We start from the raw sequence: 16,024 nt of genomic DNA on the forward strand, positions 1-16,024 counted from the left end.
AGCAGCTGTCATTTGAGACTTTACTATGGGCCATGTCCTCTAATAAGCTTTCCATAGATTATTCCGTTTATCTCACCACACCCCTAAAGTGGGCACCATTCCTGGATGGAAATGCTTGAGGCACAGTGAGGGAGATCACGTGGCCCCGGTCGCACAGCCAATACGGGGGGCAGACCTGGGACTGGAACGCAGGTAGTCTGGCGTCACAGCCCCAGCGGTTACCCACACATGGTTACCTACATGCACCCACACTACATCATACTTGACTTTAACTTTTCTTCAATTCTGCATATGAGATAGGTTTTCTAGCCCAGCAACGGGGTAGAAATATCTAGACTACAGAAAATTTTTATCATTCCTTATTAAGGTCAGTTTGTTATCCTGAGGACAGGCAAAAGAAGAAAGGACCCAGTGCAGTTTAGAAAAATACAAGTTAGAAAAGAATAATCTACCGTCATCAAAAGTGTTAGCTCAGTCCCTCTGGCGGCAAGGCATAGAGGATCGAGAGAGAGCCAACGCAGGGAAGAGAGAGGATGGAGAGACACAGAAAGACGCTGCTGCTGGCTGCTGCACTGGGTGCCCACTGGAGGGAACCAGGGTGACTGTCCCAGGGCAGCATGGATGGACAGATCACCAAGGCTTATGGTATCTGAGGAGGCTTCCCGGAGAAGGCAGTCCCTGACGTAATCTTAAAGCAAAGACAAAACTTTAAAAGGATAAAACTCAGAGAAGTCAAGAGCCATGGCAGGCAGACACAGTAAAGGGACTCTTGGGAAGCAGAGGGTCCTGGGGGTGGGGGCAGAGGAGAGCAGGAAGTGACCAGACCCCAGACCGAGGGCAGGTGGCTTTGAGGGTCAGGCTAAAAAAGCTAAGTCTTATTCCCAGGGCCTGGGGAATCCAGAAAGTCTTTCAAATAAGGGTGATGGAGGCAAAGGAGTGAGACCCCCCCGCCCCGCCCCGGTAACAGATGCAGGACATATCTGGAGGGGGCAACTGTGTCTCCTCATCCAGTTCACTCCATACACCTTTACGGAGTGCCTCTTACATGCAGGGTGTTGTTCTAGCTCCAGAGAGAGAGCAGAGAGCTAGCTAGAGAGTGCCTGCCCTCAGGGGTGCATCCTCCGGCAGGAAAGAGCAGCAATGATGTCAAGTATGCTCTTTGGCAGGTGGCGGGACCTGCTCTGGGGAAAACCTAGGTGAGGCGAGGGGCTGAGGGCGTGCAGGGAGGGGCAACCAAACAGCACTGCGAGGAGGGAGACATGGGCGTGGGGAGGGACACAGAGCTTCAGCCACGACGAGGACTTTGGCTTTTTTGTGATGGGATATGGGAAGCCACTGAACGATCTGAAGCAGGGAGCACGCTGACCGGACTTAGGACTTGGGCTTGAAAAGCGCGTGTGAGCCCATCATATTCTAGGCTGCACGCTGGGCGTCTTAGGAGATGAGGAGGGACCTCCGACTCTGTCCTAGGAGGTGGCCATGTAGCAAAAAGGGCCACAAAAGAGGTACCTGCTCTCCCGGAAGAAGAGCAGGGGTGCCTTTTTCTATTTTATGTACTCTGTATTGTTTGGATTTCTCTTTCTTCCAAAAATAACCTCTCCCCGCACTTTTTATTTATTTTTTACAGTTTTCCCACCCATCTCATCCTCCACCTTCCTGTGTCAGGTAACACTGTTTTCTGGACTGAACCCAAGCTGTGGTCACAGGTCTCATCCCAGACTGAGTGTTCTTGCATTCGTTTTTTTAATAATAGAAAGTGAAGATACTTCTAAAAAATAAGACCAGGCAGATACTCTGTGTATTCTGAGTGTTCAGCAGACGTGTGAAGGGAAGTCGAAAAAAATAGAGAAAGGGCGAGAAAAGACAGTGGACATTCTAAGCCCAAGAGACACCGCACACAGAGGAAGAGCATGCGGGGCAGCAGGCAGCTCGGGCGGCTGGAGTGGGGGGCACCGCGTGAGGCACGTTTGCAGGATGGGTGGGTCGGAGGGCTCAACAGTCTGTGGGGCTCACAGAGTTGTTTTGAGCAAGGGAGGGTCGTGATCTGAGGTGTGCTTCGGAGAATTAACCCAGCAGTGGCATCTCAAATGCATGTATCAGGGATCTGAGGTTGAGGTGAGTATGGCAGTTCCTGAAAGGGGAGACAGGGCTCTGGACCACACCGTGGGAACAGAATGGCGTGCAGCAGAGAGATAACACGTGGCCACATCAGACCACGGCAATGGTCCCAGTGGGGAGAGGGGGAAACGGTACCAAGAGGCATCCTGAAGGGGTTTGGGGAGGACGGGGAGGAGAGAGAACGGAGGGAATCTTGACAAGGAGGACTTGGAGTGAGTGATGGGAGATAAAGCACCACAGACCAATGAAAAACAGCTATGGGAGTCGTGGGATGAAAAGGGTGGGTTTGGTCCCTTTGAGTTTGAGTTGAAACACTGATGGGGAAACAAGTAGGTGGCCACAGAGTGAAGAAACTCAGAGGGGAAACCAGTTTTAGCTACAGCCTGGGGACCCCTACCCACCAACTGTTCGTGGAAGCTCTGAGAATGGATGGCCCTCCAGGGAAAGAACATCAAGTAGAAAGAGCAGAGACGAGGACTCTGAGGGGGGTTAACTGGGAAGAACTGTGGTTCGGGCAGGCTGCTTGCTGTGCTGAGATGCTAATTATAAAGTACCCTCAGCTAATCACTGCCCGGGCCCCTCTCTCATCACAGCAGCATTTCAGAGCACATTACCCTGCCTCACTTGGCATAACCTCTTAGCATATGTCCTTCCAGATTTTTCTATGGATCTCTAACACTCTTTCCTCTTTTCTTTTAACAACGATGTGCTCCAACTGTATTGTAACCTGCTCTTTTGGCTTAATGGACCATAAGCATCTCTCCTTGAGAATAGACACGTAAGTGCATTTAAGGCCATTTTAACAGATGTGGGTGTACCATGTTTTATTTCCTATTGTCAGGAAATCCAGTTGTTTCCAATTTTTCAATACTATGAACAACTCAGCCATGACCAATCTTGTGGCTAAATCTTTGAACACATCCTTTTTTCCTAAAGATCGAGTCCCAGGATTGGAAATCTGGGAGCAAGCACATGCACACCTAAGGCTTTACGAAAAGAACTGCCAACCAGCCTTCCAGAAAGACAGCTTATTCCTCCCTCGAGTAGAGTGTGATGGGTTCTGTTTTCAATCTTGCTAACATTGTTTTATAGGCAAACACACGGTATTTTATTGTTGCTTTCATATGTAGTTCTAAAGTTAAACATTTTTTCATATCTGCTATTATTTATTTCTTCTTTTATGAGATGCCGTCACCGATTTTGAGCACATTTTTTATTGCAGCTTCTGTCTCTTTTTTCTTTAATTTGGAAGTGCTCTTGATATGTTAAGTAGTCACACTGTCATATTTTGCCCAATTTGTGCTTCAGTCATTGTGATCTGCTGGCAGTTGTGCTGATGGTGTTTGCTATACAAACATTGTCATTATTTCTTTTTTTTAAAAATTTATTTATTTAATTTATTTATTTTTGGCTGCATTGGGTCTTTGTTGCTGTGTGCGGGCTTTCTCTAGTTGCGGCGAGCGGGGGCTACTCTTCGTTGTGGTGCATGGGCTTCTCACTGTGGTGGCTTCTCTTGTTGCAGAGCACGGGCTCCAGGCACGCGGGCTTCAGTAGTTGTGGCTCGCGGGCTCTAGAGCACAGGCTCAGTAGTTGTGGCTCGCGGGCTTAGTTGCTCCGCGGCATGTGGGATCTTCCCAGACCAGGGCTCGAACCCGTGTCCCCTGCATTGGCAGGCGGATTCTTAACCACTGTGCCTCCGGGGAAGCCCTGTCATTATTTCTTGAACCAACCCAAACCTACTGAGTTTCTCTTCATAGTTTCTACCTTTGATCACAAACTCTCAAAGGCACCGTCATGAACACTCACCACTATGGTTACCATGATGCAGATGTTTTTCGTATCCTTCCAGAAAACCATCTGAGGAATGACTTTCGCAAAGTGTACAAGTCTCCCAAAGAATGCAGTCAGACAGAGTACTTCTGCTATCGAGGTAGCCTGCGACAGAAGAGAGAGAGGGAGCCAGCGCCCTGCCGCTCAGAGGCATGGCTTAATTCTCTCTTACCACCCCGACCTCCGACCCTCCTGACACCGCCCTGTGAGAATTAGCAATGTCCCTTAATTTTACTGAAAGTTGCAGCAAAATTCCTTGCTGGTTGGAATGGTTTCTTTTTCTTAAAAGGAAACCTGCCCCTGAACCACAAATCCCATGACCCAGCTGGCAGGGCTTCCTTGGGGCGGGGGCTGAATCAGCAGGCAGAGGACCCCCGGAAGGCATTTCCTCAGAAAAGGGGGGGGGGTGGTCAGGGATGGCAGAAGCAGGGGCATCCACTATGCTCTCAAATTCCCCACATTCATACTCAGAATAGACACCTAGAAGTTCAGTTTCTCTAATAATAACGCTCCGAAGATGTGTTTCGAAATGCCAGGTCGTTCCTTAGACATCGCTGCCACTGCTGTGCCACTGCCTGTATTTGGTTGGTTAGAGGAGAGAACGGAGGCCCCTGGGCCCACTGCAAAGTCCTGACCATCTCCTCCGTGGGCTCCAGGGCATCAATTCCAAACTCCCCGCAGGCAGCTAGATTTGCAGGCTGTGCGTGCGGCCCATGCTTTGCCTGCGATTGCCAGGAGACAGTAAATCCTCCCGAACAAGGGCACTTTCCTCCATTCATGGGGAGAGGAGGATGGCAAAGTAGGGCAAGATGGGGAAAGGGACGGTTTGGCTCAGGCTAGGAAGATGGAAAGGTCTGGGGTGAGGGTGGAGGGAATGAACTTCCTAAGGGACAGGAGGAAGGGGCTGGGTCTGGGCCCTGAAAGCAGCAGGTGGCACAATTCCCCCATCCCCACCCCGGCCCTCATGAGGCCTGGGCTCCGATATGGGCTGCAGCCCCTTCAAACTTCCTAGCTCTCAGCCTGTTCACCTTTCAGGGGCTATAAAGACTCACTGTCAAGGCCAGGCTTGCAAAAGGGCCTGGGGCAATCCCAGGACACCCTTGCTCAAGATAAGATTTTCTTGGTAATGCTGAATCTGGCCAAAGCTCCCCCCAATTATACATTGGATTTTAGAGGCTTGAAGTACATACACTGGCTGAAGGAACACTCTGGAACTCAGGCAGCCAAGCCCACGCTGCATGTGACCGATAACAAACAGAAAGGCGAGGACTCAGAGGGAGGCCATGGGCTGAGAAGAGACCCTGTGGACCTCTCGCCTCGGCCAGTGCCGTGGGGAGGGCGAGGGGGCAGTAGGGGGACCGACCCTGTCCAGCTTTGTGAATGCACAGCGCTGCTTCTTCAGACTTGGTGTTTGTTTCGAAAGTCACTGGGCTAAAAGTTTTCTACCCAGAGGCTTCATTAATCGGGACATCCTCATCAAACGGATGTGTGGAAGACCGCCAACTTTGAGCCCCCAAAGAACCACGCTTCTGGTTTTCACCCCCTTGTGCAGTGTCCTCCCCTGTTGACTCAGGGCTCGGGCATGTGATGGGCTTTGGCTTTGGGACATCAGCAAGTGTGGTGTGTGAGGAGGTGGATGGTGCTTGCTCCCTGGGATGCTCCTTCTTGGACCCCACCCACCCACTGGGAGAAGCCCAGGCCATGTGGAGTGGCCGTGTGGAGGGGAGCAGGGGCACTCTGGTCCACAGCTCCAGCCAGGTGAGCTCCCAGCTGCCAGCCAGAGATCTAGCACCCTAGCCAACATGAAAATCTGCCTGGCTGAGCCCAGCCACCTGCAGAATCATGGGAGATAATAAAAGGCTGTTCTTTAAGGCAAGGGGTCAAGGAACTCTCTCTGTCAAAGGACCAGACAGTAATATTTTAGGCTCTGCAAGTCATACAGTCTCTGACACAACTACTCTGAGAGGCAAGAGCCGTGTCGGGTCAAGAATTAATGTGACTTTGTGACCACCTAGAGGGGTGGGATAGGGAGGGTGGGAGGGAGGGAAAAAAAAAGAAAAGAATTAATGTGAGCAGGTCATCAATTTATTACTTAGACTCATCTGGAGTAGCTGGGTAATTTGATGTATTACTTAAAAGCACCTATCAATAATGATTTATGACTATGAAAAAAGCTGGAAATGTGGCAAGTACAAGTCATATATTACACTATAGTATGACATTGTCTACTAGGCATTAAATAAATACGCTTTTAAAACATCATTTGTCTGTCCAGTTTGTCCCTGTAGGCACAGAAGACCAAAAACTGCCACTCCCTTTCCAATGCCTACTGATGAAAGCATCAGCTCAGCGAGTAGGCAGAATTCTTCCAACCCCCCCTAGCAAGAAAAATAAAACCAAATCCATACTTATTGAAATCTGAGGGGAAAAAAAGGAAGAGGCATGGGACCCAACTCATCTCTGACAGAGTCTGGTTAGCCATTCTGTGCTGAATGCTTACCAAGAAAGGGAGCGGGAACAAGGCCGGTTCCTCAAAGAGGGCAAGAGCGAGGTCCACCCAAATGAAGAAGTAGGTGGCTGCCCGCATTGTCCAGTGGTTATAGAAATGGTAAAGTCTGGAGCAGAGAAGAATAAAGAAGGTTATAAACAATGAGCAGGAGTTAAACAGCACCCCCAAATCCCATCAGAAGAAGAGTAGTGGGAGGTGAAATACAAAGTCCCCTCTCTGGCCACCTTTCCTTTCAATTCCAGAGAGTGAGGGGTAGCATTTCATTGAGCGCACACGATAAAACGCTAACAGAAGAAATCAGGGATATTATCATATCTCAAAGCACATTCTCTTAACAGTCTCAAGCTAGGATTAGCACCCTCCCCGTGGGGTGGTGGTGACCCTAGGATGTACTTGTAGAGGACTGATGCAGAACAAACCCTCATTAGAGTGACCTGTTATTACGTGGCACAGGAGCCTAACCGATTTCTAATGTGCATCAGCCCATCAGGGCGTGGTGGACTCAGAGAGATCTCGTGGTCACACGGGTATCTTCCCATCAGGGGGACAGTCCCCCAGCATACAGGCATGAGGTATTCACTGCTGCCTTTCAGGCACTGACACTCAGTCCTGATGATAAGAATTTTTTTTTTTTCTTATCCTGAGCCATATCTTTGGTTTTAGTTCAACCCTTAGGGGGTTAGGGAGAAAAAGCTGAATTCCCATGTAATGAACAAACGTGTAAGTCACGTCAAAAGGCAACAGAAAGGAAAAGGACAAGTCTTCTTTTCATTTAGGCGCCTCTAAGAGGACAACTATATCTAGGAGGGAAAGATGATGACATGTTTTTAATTTGGATGCTTTATCTCCTGTCCTGGGTGTTATTTACTCATTTATCTGTTTTTAGTATATCTGTTGAATGCTTCCCTACCTGTGAGGTACCATGCTATTAGAACTAAAAAAAAAAGGATAGGATTTACCCAACTCTGTGTGCCATACCCTATATACTTCTCAAAATATTTGTGGAAACAATGCCTTCAGTTTGGGTTCAACTTCAAGAATATGAAGCAGAGGTGATTCTAGATGATAGTTTAACACTTTAATTACCTGACAGCCTGAGGGGATGTTTCAAATGGAACGTTTCTGTTGTACTGAGCGTCAGAAACATAGGCAGCTGCCAGGAGAAGGTCCTGGTCCTCATTGGGAGAAAGTAAGGGGAGAACAACAGTCAGAGTCGGAAAGGATACTTTACTTTTTCGTTTATAAGTACTTATTGAGTATAAAAGGAAACTCCTCTTCACCTCTCCCCTGGGCCCCACTCTCGCCAGACAGAACCAGCATTAATGGTACTGTATGTTCACCTCCAGATGTTTTCCTGAGCAATGAGAATCCTGCAGTGGGGCTGAGGCACAGGCATGCTTAACTTTCCTGAATTTAAATGTAGGTTCTCAGAGGAGGAAACGAAAACAAGAAAGCACTGAACAGTATATACAGATGTACTTAAATGGTGTATCTATACATACATATATAGGGTTATGTACACAAATATATATATACACACACACATATATATAAACATAAAATTATATTTAGGCTACTTGATAGTTGGTTAGAGTGATTTTCAAATTTAATTTTGACAAGTCAATTATTGCCTTTCTTGACAATTTTTGAACTTAACTCCTTCTCAAGGTATGACCTCATTCTATACATACACATAATTTTAAAAGAATAAAATTGTTTTCATACGACACAAAGCTTATTTTTTCACTCAATATATTCTGGACTTTTTTTTCATGACAATACTTATAGATCTAACCCATTCTTTTTAACAAATGCCTCTTCCTTTAGGTAGTTTCCCTTTTTCAATATATTTTGAACACAATTATATTGAATATTCTAATATATATTTATTACACATACGTACTTTTGTACCATAGGAGTGTTTCTGTAGGATAGAGTATAACTTGTGGACGGAAGGTATGTCATTTTCTATTTTGATAGGTATGACCAAATTGTCTACCCCAAAGTTACGCATTTTATATGCCTCAAAATAGCACATGAATATACATGTTTTCCTGCTTCTCACCAACATTAATATGATTTTAAATGGTTGATAACATCCAATCAACCAAAGGGGCATCTTGAGATTTAGTTTAATTTGTCCATGACCTGTACAGCTGAGCCCCATTGGTGATGGCTTACACTTCTGATTCTGTATAAATTAGATAAAGAATACATACAAACAGACTGGCTATTTAGACCTCTTTATGTACTTCAGAAGGAAACACAACATGATTATCCAACTGATTACTGGAGTTACCTCCTCAAAATAGAGGACACCTTCCTGCCTGGACTGGTATGGAAATCTCTTACTGGTCAAGAAAGTTAATTTTGAAAATGCATGAAGTATTCAGAGAGGTCAAAAGATTCCAAATTTTATATTTAATTTTCATATCAAACACCCATAGTAGATATTTGTACACATAGTAGAACTGTGTTTCCTAAATTTATTTCATATTGCAACACTTTAAAAAATAAGTTCTATTGCATTAAAAACACAAACATTAGTTATTATGTCTTTTAATAGACATTTCACCAAAGAAGATATAAGGATAGTAAATAAGCACATGAAAAGATGCTCAACATCTTTAGTCATTAGGAAAAAGCAAATTTAAGCCACAATGAGATACTACTACGTGTTCACTGGAATGGCTAAAAATAAAGACTGAACACACCAAGTGTTGACAAGGATGTGGAGCAACTAAAACTCTTGTTGGTAGGGATGGAAAACAGTGCATTTACTGTGGAAAACAGTTTGGTGCTTTCTTGGCCATTCCACTCCTAAGTAGTTACCAAAGAGAAAGAAAGCATACGTCCACACAAAGACTTGTACATCCAGCCCAAGAATGTGGCTTATGTTAGACATGCCATTCCAAAGTTGCACTGGTATATAAATGTTCACAGCAGCTTAATAGCCAAATGCTGGAAACAACCATAAGGCTCTACAAACAAGTGAATGGATAGACGAAATGTGATATATCTGTACCAGGGAATACTACTCAGGAATTAAAAGGAATGAATCACTGATAAACATAACAAAATGGATGAATCTCAAAATAATTGTGCTGAGTGAAAGAGGCCAACCCCTCCCCCCTCAAAAAGAGTACCTACTATATGAGTCTATCTATATCAAATTCTAGAAAATGCAAACCAATCTATAGTTCCAGAAACCAGATCAGTTGCCTGGGGACGGGGCACTTGGGAGGAGGAGGAAGGGGATAGAGAGATGAGGCATGAAGAAACTTTTGGGGGTGATGGATACATTCATCACCTTGAATGTTGTGTTAATATCACAAGTGTATTCATATACCAAGGCTCATCAAACTATAGACTTTAAATGTGTGGCTTAGTGCGTATCAATAATAGCTTAATAAAGCTTTAAAAATTGCCCTCCAAAAAAGATAACGGTTTGGATTAAAAACTGATGTGGAACAATAATCCCACAGGTGAATTAACTGCTGTAAGAACCCATCACCTACTGATTCATGTGCATTCTCAGGGCTGGTATGGCAATTCTTAAGGGCAGTTTATTAAAACCGAAGAAGCATCATGTAAATGTGTTAAACACTTATCACACATTTTCTTTTACATACTTACAAAAATATTTTAGAAATATAGTAGAAAATCTAATATCAATTATTTTTCCCTGGAACATCTTGAACATTGAGGAACACCAGAGTTCCCCAGGATACGCTTAGAAATCTATTTTAGGTATAAAATGCCTAGCATCAGCAAGAGTTGATTTTTTTTTTTTAAATGAACACATGTTAATTTTAAGAAAGTTTCATTAAGCCTCAAAAAGATCATACTGGGACAGCAAAGAATTCTAATATCAAGGTTTTTTAAAAAGAATATTTAAAGCAAAATGTCTCAAAGGCACTACTGTTCCCAACTTTAAAAGATGACGAGGGAATTCCCTGGCGGTCCAGTGGTTAGGACTCCTGCTTTCACTGCCAAGGGCACAGGGGTTTGATCACTGGTCGGGGAACTAAGATCCCATAAGCCGCACGGTGCGGCCAAAAAACAAAAAAAAACAAAAAACAAGCAAAAAAATATGATGGTACTAATATCTACCCCAAAAGATGGGTATAACAACCCAGCAAAACAGTTTGTCCACAAACACGAACAGGAGAAACATGCTCACAAGCAATTCCTCAGCCAGCCGGGCCCTGGGGGTTACCTCCCTCAGACCCCACCCAGACTCCCGGCATTGAATCTACAAGCACCACGGCACCCCATCCAATTGCCCCCTTGCCAGCTGAACTTATGCCTGTCACGTTTAAATACGCTGACACTTTCATAATAGCTAATTTACCTTTACAGTAACGTTCCAAAGTGTTCCCATTCTTAACAGCTATTACATTTCTGACAGTCTGTCTCCTTTTAAGATCTCATCTGCTCTATCTTCTGGTTCTTCTTGTCTTCCCTCCCTCCATCCCGTTTGTGTACAACTTCTAAGTCTCCTACCCATTTTTGCTTGGGAAGAAGTACTCTCAACAGGCAAACTTATGGTAAATGAGCATTCTCACTTGTATTAAGGCCATTTGTGTCTTCCCATAAAACGAATTTTTTTTCATCCACCCCAAGAATGTGGCTTATGTTAGACATACCATTCCAAAACTGCACATACTTTTCAAGTTTACATGAGAACCACTGCCCATGTCTACCATGAAAATGGCAAAGACCGGTTATCAGGCGTTTCCCCAGATGCAGCTGATAAGTGGCTTTGTACAACAAAACAGCAGCCCTACCCTAGGGAAGGCCCTGCTGACCCCCTGGACAGTAGATCTCACCTCCGAGGCACAAAACAATCACCTTCAGAGGTTTTGCTTGTAAAGATCCTGTTGCCCAGACCAGTTGCATCAGAATCTCTGGGAGGTGGGAGCCAGGATTGAATTTTTAAAGTTCCCGGGTGATTCCAATGTGCAGTCAAGATTGAAACATCACTGGTCTAAATATGGCCATTTTACTACTGCTTCTCATAGGTTTTGTATTTTCTTGGCACCCTGACAATAACTGGCTTCTCCTGATTTTCTTTTTCTCCTTTTCTCAGAGCCGTGACATTTCCTTTCCGCTCCCCAAGACTTAAAAACGTATTTAAGATGTTTGTGTTTTCTCCTCCCACGCTCCCCACTTTGCATGCCTTCAGTCTGAAGAAGGTGAATAACTCAAATCCCTCTGGGTGAGAGGGAGGAGATTGTACAAGAGGGAGGGAAAAATGGATTCCAGAAGCTCTGGCGGACAGCAAGGAAGTGCGGGAATAAACAGCTGTAAGCTCCAGATACCTTTAAATCAGGCAACAGGAACCTTGACAAAACTAAAGTTGTTGATAGAAGTGCTTTGAAAAAAGCCAATATGACTTGCTTAGATATAGAAGAAAATTAACATAACTTAAGGTAAAGAGAAGTTACCATAAATTTCAAGTAAAAAAATTCTTCCCTGTCTCAGTTTTTCCCTGTGTCATTACAAGCACTATACCTTCTGTCTGTCTGTCTGTCTCTGCCTCCCTTCTTTCCTCCCATAGGTTATGGGCACTCTGATGTCCAGAATACAGTAGGTCATTGCTTTCCCATGCACCCCCATTCAAAAGCTTCAGGAGACTTCTCTTTGCCTGGAGTGCCCACGGAATCAGATGTCAACCCCCTGGCTTAGCGCTTAGGGGCCTCACAATCTCCCCTCTGTCTTGGATCCCTCACTTTCCCTGCAGGAACCCCCTTCTCTGGCCCAAATTGGTGGACTGACTGTCCACTCCCAGGCTTGATCCCTTGCTCGCCTAAAACCAGGAACATCCTTTCCATTTCCCTTCACGGGGACCCATCTCAAATTTCACTCTCTCCACAAGGGCTGCCCATACCAGCAGCTTCCATTTCTATATGGGAAGACGGCCAAGGGAAGCTTGTGAAGTATATGGTGAGCATTCCATACAAAGAAATGGCTGCTGAGGGTAAGCTGGGCATGGCAGCCGAGGCAGGAAGGGTGAGAAAATAGGGCGCCGCTCGGTGTGGGTATAAACACGTCATGTCCCTCTGTGCAGAAAGCGACAACTTCCCGGCCAAGGGCAGCCTGAACATGTGTTTTCTTTGGCCCAGAGAGCGCTTTCTGGATGCTGGCTACTGAGTCAAATTTTTTAAAAACTGGAGCAGACACAAAAATGTGAACTTCTGGTTTCTCTTCAAAAGATCATAACATCTGGCCACGTTGGGTTGTATTGCAGTAAGTTTTTGTAACGCACCCTGATAGTCTCCTGAGCAAACGCTTATTATTTTCCCCAATTCTGTGGGTCAGCCGGGAAGTCGTTCTGGTTCGGGCCAACTTAGCTGGTCTCTATGGTCATCTGGAGCTAGATGGTCTGGAACAGCTGCACTCACATTTTGGCCATGTGCATCACACAGTCCCAAGAGCCCCAAAACAGGGTGATCTAAGAGTTGGATGAACAGGTTTAAGAATAAGAACATTCAAAAAGAAGCACAGGAACATTCAAAAAGAAGCACAGGAAGTATCAAGAGGTGATCACAAAGAAACAGCACAGGACACTGGCTCTCAGCCTTGGCTGCACTTTCAATCCTTGGTAGCTTTAAAATTGCTGTTGCCTGGTCCAGACCAGGCAACAGCAATTAAATCAGAATCTCAGGGTAGCTACATTTCTAAAAGCAGGTAATTCGGACCAACAGTAAGGCTGAGAATCACTAGCACTGGATTATTTCTTTTTCAAAGCTGAAAGTGTTGGTCAAAGTACCAGAATGGGTGGCCATCTTAGTAGCAGCCAAAAGAAACTTCAGGCAGAAAAGGGTTCTAAAAAACTGCTTGAAAGGAGAGGGTGGAAATGCATTTCAGGTGACTAGGCAGTTTCTTATGAAGTGACCCCAAACTAACTTTTAAAAAGGTTAACCAGGTCATACTGGCTACCCAGTGTCCGAGGTCAGAGCTTCAGTTTAATGACTCAGTTATCACTGTTCTGCTGAGAACTACCTGTTGGTACCAGCTTCCTCACGTGTTATGCCTGCTCCCCTGGGGGAGGTCTTTGAAAGATACTGAGACATAAATAGCTGGCCCTTGCAGGCATGCATTAAGCCAACGCTTCACACAGGACTCAGCCAGGACTCTGGGCTGTTTTCAGACCTCGCATTTCTTGAGGTCTCAAATGATTAGTTTTTTACATTCTTCTCTTATTTTGACAAAGAAGCATTAAGTACACACAGAGAGAGACATGGACAGTCTCAAGCTAAAAAGATTTTCTTGCCATAGAAGGTGGGTGATCACCGTCAGTTCCATCATTTTTGCAGAATGAGGGGAGCAAGACCTGGATTGGGTCAGAGCTGGGGACCGAGAATCCTTTCCCTCCTCTCCTTGAACTGCTCTGCCCTGCTTGTTCTCTTAAGGGACAGGGACATGGTAGAATCCACCTGTTGGAAGTGGCCAAGCCCCTTCGGGAGGCCAGCAGGCCAGGGAGCAATGACCGGGGCAGGGCTTTTACACCCCACACATAAGCCTGCCCTGTGCACCGTCTTGAGCAGGCCGCAGGGGCCATACTGGCACAGCAGCCCAGAGCTGAAGGGGCCACTCAAGGAGAGGAAGACAGAGCTACAACACCCTCCAGCTCCCACACACTGGCACAACCAAAGGAAATGCAGCACACATGAAAAGCCTACGTGTGCCAGGCACCGTGTCCTGGGCCTGAGGGACACGGTCTTCGAGACTCCTCCGAGATGGGAGTGATTTATCATCGCCACTTTACAGAAGGGGAAACCAGAGGCTTTCAGCGTCTTGCAATTCACAGCTAAAATTTCCTGAATCAGAGCCGAGGCTCTTTCCATTGGAGCCTTGCCTCCCTCTCCACTCTCTGAGTTCTTATCCAGCGAAAGGGAACAACCCAAGAAGGACTCTTGAAAGCCCCAAGTCTTCCAAAGCTCAGGCTGTCGGAGGGAAAGCAGAGCTGGGCGACTTGTGCAGCGCGTCTGCTTGGCCCGCAGGGATCGGAAGAGCCAGGGCTGCATCAGCACTCCCAGCGCCACATCCTGCAGCCTTCTTCCCGGGCGTTTCCCTGCAGGGGGACCCTCGCTTGTTTTCCCGCCGCCATGGAGCGCCGTGCGGCGGGCACGGGCCACCCAGACCCGGGGGCGCGCCACACGGGGACAGGACCCCCAACACGCAGCCCGGGCCCCGATTCCAGCTTGGCCCCCGTCCGTGGGAGGCGGCTCCGGGCGGGCCTCTGGGAGCAGGCTTGACAGCTCCCGTAACGACCCTAAAGTGCGGGGTTGCGGCCTGGGGCAGGGCGCCTCTGCGCTCCAGCGGCGGTGCGCTTCCCGCACCCGGAGCGCGCAGAGGACCCGGAGGACCAGAGTACTGAGGAAGCCCGGGGGCGGAGGGGCTCCGCACCCGCATCCCCGCCCCGGGGCCCTCGTTCCCCCCAGACGGTGCTGGCTGGGCCCGGGGTCGCTCTCCACCCGGGAGTCCCGGGGACGGCGGGCGCGGAGCCGGGAGACTCTGCCGTCGGCGCGCGGCCACCAGCCCTCGGGGCGCCCTTACCTCCAGGGCGGGCGGCTCCTCGGGGGACGACGGGCGTGGGCCATGCAGCCCAGCGGCTCGGTGGGCCCCGGGCATCGCGGCGGCGGCGCGCGGGGCGGGGATGGGGAAGCGTCGGGGCCGCGTGCAGCGGACTCTGCCCTCGGGCGGCAGCAGGCCCGGGCTCGGCGCGCTCCGCTCGGCCCTTCACGTGACCGCGGCAGGGCCCCGCGGGCGGAGGACTGGGGGCGGGCGCGGCGGGTCCCCGGCTCTGGCCCCTTCCCGTCCGGCCTCCGGGCTCTTGCTGGAACCGGGGGCGGGGACGTGGTCCAGCCGGGGGCGGGACGCGGATCCGGGGGGCCCGAGGCGCAGGGGGTTAGAGGCCAAGCTGGCAAAGGGTCCCAGCCGTGTGCCCCGGGCGTGTCACTGAGCCCGGGTTTCTGTATCAATAAAATAGGAACAAGACCTTCCTCCCAGGGTTGTCTCGAGAATTAAAGGAGTTAATATATTTAGTAGCTGCCACTGGCAGGTGCCCAGTAAATGATGGTTTCCTCCCCGTCCTAGTAGAACCCCCTGGAGAGCTGGGTGTGGACCCAGAGAGAAGACCCCCGGGGCAGATGCCTCCGGGGAGGGGGTTGCGAACCCTCCTCCCTTCCCCCAGTCCCAGCCTGGACAGGAACTTGGGGTTACAGAGCTGCTGAATTTTTGAAAGAAAGCAGAAATCTAGATTTTCATGCGGATATTCCTGATTTTTATTAATGTTAGTCATGAATTTTAAATAATGATAATAAATACTTGCAAGCCAAATCTTAGATGGGCTTTGGCCTATAGGGCAGGTGGTCCTCAGCTCCTGTACCAACGAACTTCACTGACACCTCCCAGAGGACAAAGAGGCCAGGCAGGTAGGGGACTGGCCCTGGTCACCGAACAGGAGGCATGGTGTCCCTCTGGGTTCATTAGAACCCTGTGCTTTGTACTATTGGATGCCCAGGTCCAGGTCCAGTACTGTGGCAGGCAGAATTATCT

At 47.8% G+C, this 16,024-nt stretch overlaps 1 protein-coding gene across 1 annotated transcript in view; it reads right to left on the minus strand.

The window, feature by feature from the left end:
* Nucleotides 1-15,267, minus strand: part of LOC133105153 (two pore channel protein 2-like) — a 38,748-nt gene extending 23,481 nt beyond the window's left edge. The window contains exons 1-4 of the mRNA XM_061211095.1: nucleotides 15,023-15,267; nucleotides 7,544-7,632; nucleotides 6,449-6,563; nucleotides 3,925-4,053 (exon numbers count right to left, since the gene is read on the minus strand). Of these exons, the coding sequence (XP_061067078.1) occupies nucleotides 3,925-4,053; nucleotides 6,449-6,563; nucleotides 7,544-7,632; nucleotides 15,023-15,097 (408 nt within the window). The 5' untranslated portion in view covers nucleotides 15,098-15,267. The remainder of the gene's footprint in view (nucleotides 1-3,924; nucleotides 4,054-6,448; nucleotides 6,564-7,543; nucleotides 7,633-15,022) is intronic.
* Between the last annotated feature and the right edge of the window lie 757 nt (nucleotides 15,268-16,024).

The sequence above is a fragment of the Eubalaena glacialis genome, chromosome 14, assembly GCF_028564815.1.
Source record: "Eubalaena glacialis isolate mEubGla1 chromosome 14, mEubGla1.1.hap2.+ XY, whole genome shotgun sequence".
Taxonomy (NCBI): domain Eukaryota; kingdom Metazoa; phylum Chordata; class Mammalia; order Artiodactyla; family Balaenidae; genus Eubalaena; species Eubalaena glacialis.